At 42.9% G+C, this 13859-nt stretch overlaps 1 protein-coding gene across 1 annotated transcript in view; it reads right to left on the reverse strand.

Annotated features, from left to right (window-relative positions):
- Positions 1-885: 885 nt before the first annotated feature.
- PKD1L1 (polycystin 1 like 1, transient receptor potential channel interacting) overlaps positions 886-13859 on the reverse strand; it is a 131764-nt gene continuing 118790 nt past the window's right edge. The window contains exon 58 of the mRNA XM_073240006.1: positions 886-1781. Within this exon, the coding sequence (XP_073096107.1) occupies positions 1770-1781 (12 nt within the window). The 3' untranslated portion in view covers positions 886-1769. The remainder of the gene's footprint in view (positions 1782-13859) is intronic.

Raw genomic sequence — 13859 nt, forward strand, 5'->3', positions numbered from 1 at the left:
CTGGACTATTATTTATTCAAACAGGGCTGGAGGAGAATCACCAGAGATGCCAGGCAGATGAAACAACCCAAAGAAATGTCGGGTGGGGGTAGGAGGGGTGGGCACAGCATCATATGGAGACTCTTGGGTGAGGGCACTGTCATGGGGATGGCAGGGGTCACGTCATATGGTTTTGGGGGGATTGAGGTGTCTTGGTCTGGGGAGAAAAGTGTCTGAGGCTGGTGAGGTAGGAGGGAAGAAAACAAAATTCCATTAAATATGTCAAAGACTGCCTTGTGGGAATAAATTGACTTGATGACCTTTGATTCCAGGGCAAATAACTGTTTGGTGCAGTTTACAGTATTTATGGCTCAATATCAGGAAGAGAAAAAAGAATTTTATCAGTAGACACTACTCAAGATTAGAATAAAGAAATGCTAGTGAGAAATGCAGATGAGGCCATATACCTGGTGGCTCACCAGGAACAGTATCACGTTCCACAATTTGATGAGGATGAAGGAACCATCTCTTTTACAAGTAGTGAAGCTGCTACTTCACTGTTCTGTGACGTTCTTAAGCCTTTGATCTGTGATTCACCAGCTCCCAGTGTTGAGATCTGGAACAGTGATGGGGGCACGCGCAGTGCAGCTGTCCCACTGACACACTGGCGATGTGAGAACTTGCCCTCTCAGTGCATCATGCACGGAGGGAATGCTCAGTCCCCCAGGCACTGGCCTCACTTTACCTGTGATCCTTCCTGGCCTGGGCCTCCTGCCAACCTCACAGGTGACTTTGACCTTAAACCAGACCTACTTGGAATGCAAGGCAGGGCTATTTATTTTGGGAGGAGTTGTGCCCAGAGAACCAACACTGACGACCGTATCTGTTTAAAAATTGAGACTGAACTAACAAGATGCTGTTTTAATAACTAAATTAGGACCTGTGGAGAGAATCTCAACAATCTTTGAAAAGATGTTCTTTCATAGCCTTAACCCAGTTAAGTAATTTAACCTGGTGTAAACAATGCCAGAAGTACACCAGTGGCCCCACCCTGCACCACACAGATCTCTGCTTGGTCTTTTGGCCTGGGCAGCAGACGTGGATCCAGAAATGGAAGAAACTGAGAACAGCGGGCAGCAGACATCCTGCCAGTAGGTCAGAGAGCCACGTGCAGGCCCCTCACCCCAGAACAGACATCAAATCAGTAAGTGGTGCTCACAGTGTGGGTCCTGGGGCCCTGGCTGACTCAGTTCCCTTGTCAGTTTTGGGCTGGGCTACGATGCCATTCAAAGGCTGGCAAGCCCCTCGTGGCTAATGTGTGCTGACGTGTGCTGTCCTTAAGGAGCACGCTGCCGGCTAGGTGACCTCTGCTTCAGACAGAGCTCTGGCCCCAGGCCTGGCTGGGCCTCTGATCTTTCTTCCACCCAGTTTTCCTGCTGCTGTTCTCTCTGAAATGTTTGGACACGTAGTACTGTGATCCCAAATAATCCAGAACTTCTGAGATTCCCAGGATGACTACAGATTCTGCCCTGGTACAGGCTTTCCCCAGCTGAATCTCGAAGCAACAGCAAGTGGAGACAGGTGTGTGGGGCCCAGGACGGGCTGCACGTCATCATTCCACAGAAAGCAGAGCAGCTCAGGACACCACCCCCTGGAGGACCTCAGATGCCTTCGTGCTCCAGAATGTTCACACTTACAAGATACTTGGGGAAAAGGATAAACCAAGGGCTGGGCTGGAGGAAGGTGGTGTCGGGAAGCCTCTCATGTTGTGAAGCACAGACCTGATGGGGTCACTCCATTGTCTGCCAGAAAAAGTATTAAATTTTTTATTAGTTTTAATTTAATATCACTTCCATTTATGTTAAGTTTGCATGTTATAACAATGTTAAATTATTTTTTAATTGTTTTTCACACAGGCTTACATACAGCTGTAAAATCTTATAGAGAGAGATCCCACACCCTGGCCCCAGCTTTCCTCAATGGTCACATCTCACACTCGCACAACCAGAGGACAACATCACTGACAGAGTCAGGATTGAAACATTCCATCCCCAGGATCTCTTGTGCTGACCTTGGAGGGCCACACTCATCTCTCTCCTTTTCCTGCCTTAACCTGCTCTCCATCTGTAATGCTGTCATCTCAAGAATGTCAAATAAACACATTGCAGATCATGTGACCTTTTGAGCTTGGCTTTCTGCCCTCAGCATACCTCTCTGGAGACCCACCCAGGTTGCTGTGTGTGCCAGGAGTCCGCTCCTGCTTATTGCTGTGTAGTATTTCACAGAGGAATGTAGGTACCATGGCTCGGTTAACTGTTGTATCAGTGAAAAATATCAGGGAATTTTCAGTTCAGGGGTGTTACAAATAAAGCTGCTAGGAACGTTTCTTACATGGGTTTTTGTGAGAACATGTCCCCATTTCTCTGGGATAAATGATCAAGTGTATCATATTTTTGGATCATAAATTTTCATGTTTCATTTTGCAAGAAAATGCCAACCTCTTTCCTAGAATGGCTGAACCATTTTACATTCTCACCAGCAACGGATGAGTGATCTAGTCTCTGTATCCTCATGGGCACTTGGTGGCACCGTTTTTTACTCTAGCTATTCTCACAGGAACAGAGTAACACACCTTTGTGATTTTACTCTACATTTGCCTGGTGGCTGGTGGTGTGAAAGATGTGAATCTTTTCAGGTGTTTCCGTACAATCTATTCAGTGTAATGTCCATGCACTTTTGGGTCTATTTTCTAACTGGATTACTTGTATTTCTAAGTAGTGAGTTCTGAGAGTTCTTTATATATTGAACATGCCAGTTTTTTGTTGAATGTGTGGTTTGCAGTCTGTAAGTTGTCTTTTTCATCCTATTTACAGGGTCAGTTGTAGAGCAAAAGTTTTTAATTTTGATGGGGCCCAACTTATCAATTTTTTTTCCTTTTATGGATCAAAATGATTCTTTTTTGCAAAAATGTCACAGTTTATGTTTTCATTTAAGTCCATGATCCACTGTGTCCAGTTTTGTACATGGTGTACTGTGTGGGTTGGAGTTCTGTTTTTCTTTCTGGTTCTGGATGTCCAATGCACCAGCACCACTGCTCAAAAGGCTCTTCTCCCTTGATGGGATTGCTTTTGCACTTTTGTCAAAACTCCGGCTGGCATGGGTCTGTTTCTGGAGCCTCTGCTCTGCCCTGCGATCTGTGTCTATCCCTCCACCCAAGCACACCGCCCTGGATCACTGCCCCAGGCAGCACTGGCACCTTCTGCACAGGTGCCCCAGTCCCTCCCCATCACATTGACTCAGCATCCAGAAAGCCAGCTTATCTGCGAATTATACCTATTCTCATCCACAGCTTCTGAAGGTACATGCTCATCCTCTGCCGGGTTCTGGGGTTGCCAAGATCTTTCAAAGGTCAGCTCACACTCCTGAACTTGGATCAAGTTTCCCTGCTCCTCGCCTGTCACCAGGGCCAGGAAGTTGGTAAAAACATGCAATAACAAACGAATGAACGTAGAACTGTGATAAGGAGGCCCTGCAAGCACACGTCTCCGGAAAGTGGTTCAACACAGGCCAACTGCAGAGGAAGTTTTTCTAGGGTTTCCACTTTTTCAGTGCTGGTATTGTAGAGCAATTTAGCTAGTGTCATTCTACAGAGCAGCTGTTATAGTGAGAGATGTCAGGGAGAAGCTGGGCAGCCCTGAAACAGGGCCTCCAGACCTGGGGATTTTCACAACTTCATTCTGCATTTACTTGAATTCTGAGGATCTCATCAAATCAATCGTCACCCTGGAGTAGTGAGGGGTGCAGTCCTGGATGTTGGCTGTAATTTGGGTCCTTCCGCTTCCCCCAATAAAGATCTCACAGGCTGCCAACGAGGGAGTGTGCACCCTAGCAGGGAAACCTCCAAACCTGCTCTTCCCCCACCTTGTGCCACTTTAAGCTGTTTAATTGTCAAGCTCTCAGCTTCCTGTTGCATGAGGACTTGCTTAGGACCCACCCGCAGGGGACAACAGCCCTGAGTGGACTGCTGTGTACACTGCTGCAGTCAAGTTTACCTTCCAAGCCTCTAGGGAAATGAATTCAGTGGTTCTCTACAGGTGTGGTCCTGGGCTGTGAATGAGGGGTGCCTCTGTGGGATCCCACCATGATCTTATCCCTTGGGAAGGAGGCCAGGAGGAGCTCCAGCCTCAGAGGCTGCCTAGATCCTTCCCTCTGCTCTTAGGGGCACCGACGTGGATTTAGGGGAGGCCCAACTGTGTTCCTACTTGAAACTGCTATTTAGAATGCCCCAAAGGAATTTATTTTTGCCTTTTACCTGATCTTTTTCAGAGTCAAATAACTCAGAGGACCCATTTGTTTTATAATTTGTATACTAATCAACGTGTACTAACTGGCAAACATCACCTCTGTGGAAGGCTGCAGAAATGAGGCTCTGCACAGAGCATAAACAGAAAGCTTGTGGAGTTTTTTGAGTATTTTGTTTCCTTTTGTCAGAGACGTGGAATTAAATTTCTCAAAAAGTTGGAACTCACTAAAAACTACATAAGCGTTGCTTTCAGGTATTTACAGTTGCTTGAATGGGCTTTTTACAGACTGGATGGTGCTCCCTGCAAAAGACAATGAAGTGCTGACCCCAGGACCTGTGAATGTGACCAGGGTTTGCAGATGACCCAATCAAGATGACATCCTAAGGGCAGGCCCTCAGCCAGGGTGACTCTGTCCTTATGAAAAAGGGAGATTCGGCACACGCAATGCGCCCAGGGACACGATGTAAAACTGGAGCTAGGCTGCCACCCACCAAGGGCCAGGATGAACGGGGATGGTGGCCGGGACAGGTCCTTCCCTGGTGCCTTCAGAGGGAGTGTGTCCCGCAGCCCCTCGGTCTTGGGCTTTGGCACCTCTAAACTCTGAGACAACACATTTCTGTTCATGAGGCTTAGTTACGGCAGCTCAACAAACTAATCCAGTAGTCTACTTATTATTTTGGGAAATTATTGCTGTTTGTAGGACTCCAAGCTGGAGCAGAAATTTCTTCAAAAAGCAGCCCATTGGTAGTGAGGGTTAGTCTTAAACAATTCAACCTTCTTGGCTCCCACTGTGAGATGATTTGGTTCAAGTAAATACGTTACGTCTCCACAGAAACGCGGAAGTCCTGGTTTACATCCACAGTGCTCCAAAGGCTACTCGAGCACACATCCAAATAAAGGGGGATTAACACAAGCAGTTCAGCTCTACCAGAGCCTTGTCTGCCAGAAGGAATGAATCAGCAGCCAGGAAAACATTCCCTCCTATGAGGTTATCACAGGCAGACTTCATATAATTCATGAAAGCAGAGAAAGTTTATCTTGGAAGTCTGTCTGGCTAGTTCCATTTCTAATATATTAAATACCTGTAAATCATATCTGAATAGTTCTATTAAATTTAATTAACTTTTCTTGTGATGTCTGTCAAGGGAAAAGTTCCAAGATATACTCAGACATATAGAATAGCTTAGAAACAAACACAACCATTAAAACAAATCCTATCCCACAATGGTGACCCTATCACTGCGTCATCTTTCTACCTGAAGAATGCAGTAGCTCCTTTTCAGAAGCTTTTCATTTGGAAATAATTCCAGATTTACAAAAAAACTTGCAATAACAGTTCAATGAGCCCCCATATGCCATTTACTCAGAATCACCTATTAACATCCTGCTCTATTTTATTTACTTTCTCTCTTTATATGCATGAGCACATCCAGTAGCTCCTTTCTGCTATAACCGGTTTATTTCATATTCACCAAGTAGCCAGGTCTACAGAAAGCAGTGTGGTAGAGAGAAGGTTCAGCTCACAGGGGATGGAAAGCTTAGTCCAATCCAGGAGTAATCTGGTCCTTAATTACCCAGTGAGTCTTGGGAATTGTGGTGGGCATTCTTCCCAAGAACCTTATTTTAGTTTGACGTTTGTGTCCTTAAGGGCCCCTCTCAGCTTCCCTGGAAGATGCACATCATACTGCAGATCCAAAGGTTGCCCAGAATTTTGCCCATGATTCTGAGATTTGCATGTCCAAGTTCCAGGAATGTTGAGTCTTCCTGGTGGACAGAGTCATCACTGGACCCTCCAGCCCCTGGCACAATAATTCTTGGTGAGCGAATGGATCCTGAAACTCAAGTCTTAATAATCGTACATCAAGCCTTTAGAGAACACTATGCACATGTGGACATAAACTTCTTGCAGTGCCTCTCTGCAAGAGCCTTGGACAGAGAAGGACATGAAGAGGTCCAATCATTGCTCAAGGCTGACCCAGCCCGTGCTGAAAGCCAAATCTCACTCAGCAGCTGCCCAGCCAACAGACCCAGCTGCATCCTGAGAGCACCTGGATTTCCCATGTGTTCAGGCTGAGCTGATATGTCCTGGAACAAACCCTTTGTAGCCTGTTTTCTCCTCAAATATGCAAGTTCAGCATGTCCAGGTAACTTGCATCACCAGTTAGAAAACACTTTGAGCGGCTGCAGATGTGGGGAGCTGGGCCTACAGAACCTGCTATCATTACCGATACTCCTGGGTATGAGGGGGAAGCTCAGCCCTTTTTCCTGATAACTGGGTTTCCACGATGGATGCAGGAAAGTCAAGTCCTCTAAATCTTCTCCAAGATACCCACCAACTGTCAAAGTTAAGGGAAAAAGCAGAAAGAAAGTCCTCCTTTGTGATGGCTCCTGTGTCCTGAATATCACCGGCCACAGGACTCACCTGCCTTTCCGAAACCTGAGGTTGTGGGCACTGCTGTGCCAGCCCTCTCTGCAAACCCACATCCATTGTCACCAGGACCCCAGACATGGACCTGAGGGCAGACTGTCCACACCCGACAGAACTTCCCACTTTCCTCCTGGCATTTAAAAAAAATGAGGACCAAAGACTTCTCAGGCAGACTGTACCTGAGGTCGGGGTGTCCGTACCTTTCCCAGTCGCATTCATGAAAGCAAATCAAGTGGGAAACATGTGGGAAACCCTGGTGGCATCTCTGAATGTCACCCACATCCTCAGTGGCCCACCAAGCAGTGGGTTCCAAAGGGGTTTGGGTCACCAGGCCTGCTGGGGCCTCACAGGGGGCATAGTCCTGCTCAGTGAGAGGCGCCCACTGGCACAGAGCTTTTCTCTGTTCCAAACCAACACAGCTGAGGAGAAAAAGGGAGCCAAGATGGCGGAAGCACAGCAGCCTGGCAGCCCAAGCGCATCTCCCTGCAGTGAACCACTCAGAAAACACAAAGAGCAGTGTGCTTCATAGGTGCTTATTTGATGGCTCCAGGCATCCATTCCTTCCAGTTTATAAAGATATGAATCATAGTCATTAATGGTTAAGATGAAAAAACAACCACCCTGAAGTTAGGAAATCTCTACAGACTGTTTCTTCAGATCACGTCATACAAAAGAGGGTCTGTTCTGTGCAGAGGCCTGCTCGGCCTGTGGCAATGCCAAGTCCATTGCCGGTCCTCCCCGACTCAGGCCAGCAACCCTCATGCCGCAGAAACGTGAGTTCCATGGGCCCAGGCACACCCAGGAGCCAGGAGGGAGAGGCCACCCCGGCAGTGCGGGATTCCTGGGAAAGACGCTTGTGATAAGTGCCTCCTAAAGCTAAGCCCCTAAGAATGGTTTCCCATGGCACAAAATGAAGGATGGTGGGGGCACTGCTGCCAACATCATAAACAAGAGCAGGAGAGCGAAAGGTCAAAGACACAGCGGCTGCAGCCTCCATAATCATTTGCGTGAAATTATGTTGTCAGCCTTAGGAAACTGGTCTAAATGACTGTAGGCTATGATTGTACAAGGACTCACAATAGTCCGTGCTGTGTACAGAAAAGACTGCAACCAGATCATACATGTAAATGGAAGTTCCCTCTAGCTAGGAGCTATTAAATACATAAGCAAGGTAGGCATACTTACTGGACTGAGTTGAGTCTCTTAAAAGTGCCATTATGGGATTTCTGGCCTGGCAGCATCTCCTTGTCCTCAACTCAGTGAGGACATTTTGGATATTGTACCATTAGACATAGTAATAGATTAAACTTGAGATATATGCTTATTATTTTTTTAATTATATCAATTCCTTTTTAAATTAATAGTCTATTAATTTTTTATTAAATTTTGTTAAATTTTTTATTAATTTAAAAATTAGGAAATTAGGAATGTATGTTGAATTTTATCAAATGGAGTCATGGAGAAAAATCAAATGATTGTTTCCTCAATTTTTTTGTTGTGCATTCACTTGTTTTATTTTTTTTATTTTTTAAATTTTGATATCATTAATCTACAATTACATGAGGAACATTAGGTTTACTAGGCTCCTCTCATCACCAAGTCTCCCCCACATACTGCATTACAGTCACTGTCCATCAGCATAGAAAGATGCTGTAAAATCACTACTTGTCTTCTCTGTGTTGTACAGCCCCCCACCCCCGTGCCTCCTCTACATTATGTCTGCTAATTGTAATGCCCCTTTTCCCCCTTATCCCTCCCTTCCCACCACCCATCCTCCCCAGTCCCTTTCCTTTGGTAACTGTTAGTCCGTTCTTGGGTTCTGTGAGTCTGTTGCTGTTTTGTTCCTTCAGTTTTTTTCTTTGTTCTTATACTCCACAGATGAGTGAAATCATTTGGCACTTGTCTTTCTCTGCCTGGCTTATTTCACTGAGCATAATAACCTCTGTCTCCATCCATGTTGTTGCAAATGGTAGGATTTGTTTTCTTCTTATGGCTGAATAATATTCCATTGTGTATATGTACTGCATCTTCTTTATCCATTCATCTACTGATGGACACTTAGGTTGCTTCCATTTCTTGGCTATTGTAAACAGTGCTGTGATCAACATAGGGGTGCATCTGTCTTTTTCAAACTGGGCTGCTGCATTCTTAGGGTAAATTCCTAGAAGTGGAATACCTGGGTCAAATGGTATTTCTATTTTGAGCTTTTTGAGGAACCTTCATACTGCTTTCCACAATGGTTGGACTAGTTTACATTCAAAACAGTAGTGTAGGAGGGTTCCCCTTTCTCCGCATCCTCGCCAACACTTGTGGTTGTTTGTCTTTAGGATGTTGGCCATTCTAACTAGTGTGAGGTGATATCTCATTGTGGTTTTAATTTGCATTTCTCTGATTAGTGATGTGGAGCATCTTCTCATGTGTCTGTTGGCTATCTGAATTTCTTCTTTGGAGAAGTGTCTGTTCAGATCCTGTGCCGTTATTAATTGGATTATTTGCTTTTTGTTTGTTGAGGTGTGTGAGCTCTTTATATATTTTGGATGTCAACCCTTTATAGGATCTGTCATTTACGAATATATTCTCCCATACTGTAGGATGCCTTTTTGTTCTATTGATAGTGTCCTTTGCTGTACAGAAGCTTTTCAGCTTGTTATAGTCCCACTTGTTCATTTTTGCTTTTGTTTCCCTTGCCAGGGGAGATACGTTCATGAAGAAGTTGCTCATGTTTATGTCCAAGATTTTTTTGCCTATGTTTTTTTCTAAGAGTATTATGGTTTCATTACTTACATTCAGGTCTTTGATTCATTTCAAATTTACTTTTGTGTATGGGGTTAGACAATGATCCAATTTCAGTCTCTTACATGTAGCTGTCCAGTTTTGCTAACACCAGCTGTTGAAGAGGATGTGATTTCCCCATTGTATGTCCATGGCTCCTTTATCATATATTAATTGACCATATATGTTCGGGTTAATGTCTGGAGTCTCTAGTCTGTTCCACTGGTCTGTGGCTCTGTTCTTGTGCCAGTACCACATTGTCTTGATTACTGTGGCTTTGTAGTAGAGCTTGAAGTTGGGAAGTGAGATCCCCCGTACTTTATTCTTCCTTCTCAGGATTGCTTTGGCTATTCGGGGTCTTTGGTGGTTCCATATGAATTTTAAAACTATTTTTTACAGTTCATTGAAGAATGCTGTTGGTATTTTGATAGGGATTGCATTGAATCTGTAGATTGCTTTAGGCAGGATGGCCATTTTGATTATATTAATTCTTCCTAGCCAAGAGCATGGGATGAGTTTCCATTTGTTAGTGTCCTCTTTAATTTCTCTTAAGAGTATCTTATAGTTTTCAGGGTATAGGTTTTTCACTTCCTTGATTAGGTTTATTCCTAGGTATTTTATTCTTTTTGATGCAATTGTGAATGGAGTTATTTTCCTGATTTCTCTTTCTGCTAGTTCATCGTTAGTGTATAGGAAAGCAAAATATTTCTGTGTATTAATTTCATACCTTCAACTTTGCTGAATTCAGATATTAGTTCTAGAAGTTTTGGAGGGGAGTCTTTAGGATTTTTTTATGTACAATATCATGTCATGTGCAAATAGTGACAGTTTGACTTCCTCTTTACCAATCTGGAAGCCTTGTATTTCTTTGTTTTGTCTGATAGCCGTGGCTGGGACCTCCAGTACTATGTTGAATAACAGTGGGGAGAGTGGGCATCCCTGTCTTGACCCGATCTTAGAGGAAAACCTTTCAGCTTTTCACTGTTAAGTATGATGTTGGCTGTAGGTTTGTCATATATGGCCTTTACTATGTTGAGGTACTTGCCCTCTATACCCATTTTGTTGAGAGTTTTTATCATGAATGGATGTTGAATTTTGTCGAAGGCTTTTTCAGTATCTATGGAGATGATCATGTGGTTTTTGTCCTTCTTTTTGTTTATGTGGTGGATGATGTTGATGGATTTTCAAATGTTGTACCATCCTTGCATCCCTGAGATGAATCCCACTTGATCATCGTGTATGATCCTCTTGATGTATTTTTGAATTCAGTTTGCTAATATTTTGTTTAGTATTTTTGCATCTATGTTCATCAAGGATGTTGGTCTGTAATTTTCTTTTTTGGTGGGGTCTTTGCCTAGTTTTGGTATTAGAGTGATGCTGGCTTCATAGAATGAGTTTGGAAGTATTCCCTCCTCTTCTTTTTTTTGGAAAACTTTAAGGTGAATGGATATTATGTCTTCTCTGAATGTCTGATAAAATTCAGTGAAGAATCCTCTGGTCCAGGGATTTTGTTCTTAGGTAGTTTTTTGATTACCAGTTTGATTTCATTGCTGGTAATTGGTCTGTTTAGATTTTCTGGTTCTTCCTGGGTCAGCCTTGGAAGGTTGTATTTTTCTAGAAAGTTGTCCATTTCTTCTAGGTTATCCAGCTTGTTAGCATATAGATTTTCATAGTATTGTCTAATAATTCTTTGTATTTCTGTGGGGTGTGTCGTGATTTTTCCTTTCTCATTTCTGATTCTGTATATGTGTGTAGATTCTCTTTTTCTCTTAATAAGTCTGGCTAGAGGTTTATTTATTTTGTTTATTTTCTCAAAGAACCAGCTCTTAATGTCATTGATTTTTTCTTTTTATTATTCTCAGTTTTATTTACTTCTTCTCTGTTCTTTATTATGTCCCTTCTTCTGCTGACTTTGGACTCCATTTGTTCTTCTTTTTCCAGTTTCAATAATTGTAACTTTAGACTCTTCATTCGGGATTGTTCTTCCTTCTTTATGTAGGCCTGGATTGCTATATACCTTCCTCTTGTCACTGCCTTCTCTGCCTCCCACAGAAGTTAGGGTATTGTGCTGTTGTTGTCATTTGTCTCCATATATTGCTTGATCTGTTTTAATTTGGTCATTAATTCATTGATTATTTAGGTGCATGTTGTTAAGCATCCATGTCTTTGTGAGCCTTTTTGTTTTCTTTGTCCAATTTATTTCTAGTTTTATACCTTTGTGAACTGAGAAGTTGGTTGGTAGAATTTCAATCTTTTTAAATTTACTGAGGCTCTTTTTGTGGCCTACTATGTGGTCTATTTTGGAAAATGTTCCATATGCTCTTGAGAAAAATGTGTATCTTGCTTTTGGGTGTAGGGTTCTGTAGATGTCTGTTAGGTTCATCTGTTCTAGTGTGTTGTTCAGTGCCTCTGTGTCCTTACTTATTTTCTGTCTGGTGGATCTGTTCTTTGGAGTGAGTGGTGTGTTAAAGTCTCCCAAAATGAATGCATTGCAATCTGTTTTCTCCTTTAATTCTGTTAGTATTTGTTTCACATATATCGGTGCTCCTGTGTTGTATGCATAGATATTTATAATGGCTATATCCTCTTGGTGGAATGACCCCTTTAGCATTATGCAATGTCCTTCTTTATCTCTTGTTACTTTCTTTGTTTTGAAGTCTATTTTATCTAATACAAGTACTGCAACTCCTGCTTTTTTCTCCCTATTGTTTGCATGAATTGTCTTTCTCCATCCCTTGACTTTTAGTCTGTGCATGTCTTTGAGTTTGAGGTGAGCCTCTTGTAAGCAGCATATATATGGGTCTTGCTTTTTTATCCATTCTGTTACTCTGTGTCTTTTGATTATTGCATTCAGTCCATTTACATTTAGAGTGATAATCAATAGATATGTACTTATTGCCATTTCAGGCTTTGGATTCATAGTTACCAAAGGCTCAAGGGTAGCTTCTTTATTATCTAACTATCTAACTTTAACTCATTTTTTATGCTATTATAAGCACAGTCTGATGATTCTTTATTTCTCTCCCTTCTTATTCTTCCTCCTCCACTGTTTATATGTTAGGCATTTATTCTGTACTCTTTTGTGTTTTCTTTGACTGCTTTTGTGGATAGCTGATTTGCTGATTTTATTTTTTGCCTTTAGTTAGTATCTGGCTCATCTGTTTTCTTTGCTATGATTTCATTTTCTCTGGTGACATCTATTCAGCCTTAGGAGTGCTCCCATCTAGAGCAGTCCCTTTAAAATACCCTTTAGCAGTGGTTTGTGGGAGGCAAATTCCCACAACTTTTGCTTGTCTGGAAATTGTTTAATCCCTCCATCAAATTTAAATGATAATCTTGCTGGATACAGTATTCTTGGTTCAAGGCCCTTCTGTTTCATTGAATTAAACACTTATACACATCATGCCACTCTCTTCTGGCATGTAAGGTTTCTGTTGAGAAGTCTGATGACAGCCTGATGGGTTTCCCTTTGTAGGTGATCTTTTATCTCTCTCTGGCTGCCTTAAATACTCTGTCCTTGTTTTTGATCTTTGCCATTTTAATTATTATACGGCTTGGTGTTGTCCTCCTTGAGTCCCTTGTGTTGGAAGATCTGTGGGCTTCCATAGTCTGAGAGACTATTTCCTTCCCCAGCTTGGGGAATTTTTCAGCAATTATTTCTTCAAAGACAATTTCTATCCCTGTTTCTCTCTCTTTTTCTTCTGGTACCCTGTTATGCGAATATGGTTCCATTTGGATTGCTCACACAATTCTCTTAATATTCTTTCATTCCTAGAGATCCTTTTATCTCTCTCTGCCTCAGCTTCTCGGTATTCCTAATCTCTGATTTCTATTCCATCAACAGTCTTTTGCATCTCATCCAGTCGGCTCTTAGGACCTTCTATTGATTGTTTCATTTCTCTCATTTTCCTCCAGACTTCATCCCTTAGCTCTTGCATATTTCTCTGCAGGTCCATCAGCATGGTCATAACTTTTATTTTAAATTCTTTTTCAGGAAGGTTGGTTACATCTATCTAACCAGGCCCCCTCTCTGGGGTTGTTTGAGTGATTTTTTGACTAGACCAGGTTATTCTGCCTTTTTATGGTGATAGACATGATTGCTGGCAGATGGTACATGTGTCAGCTGGGAGAACAAAGTCCCTTCCTGCTTGCTGGTTGCCTTGCCCTTCTCCACTGCCTGTGCCAGTTACCCACACACTGGAAGCAGCCTCTGGGTTAATTCCCTGAGCTGCCATGGGCAGGGTGGCCCTTGGGATAGCCTAAAGCACTGCAGGGGGTCGCAGACACACCAAGTGTGTTCACCTGCAAGAATAGCACCCCTTCATGCCTTCTGGACATTGTGCCAGCTTCCTCTGCCTGTACCAGGCAGCTGCACA

This window comes from Manis javanica, chromosome 6, assembly GCF_040802235.1.
Source record: "Manis javanica isolate MJ-LG chromosome 6, MJ_LKY, whole genome shotgun sequence".
In the NCBI taxonomy this organism is placed as follows: domain Eukaryota; kingdom Metazoa; phylum Chordata; class Mammalia; order Pholidota; family Manidae; genus Manis; species Manis javanica.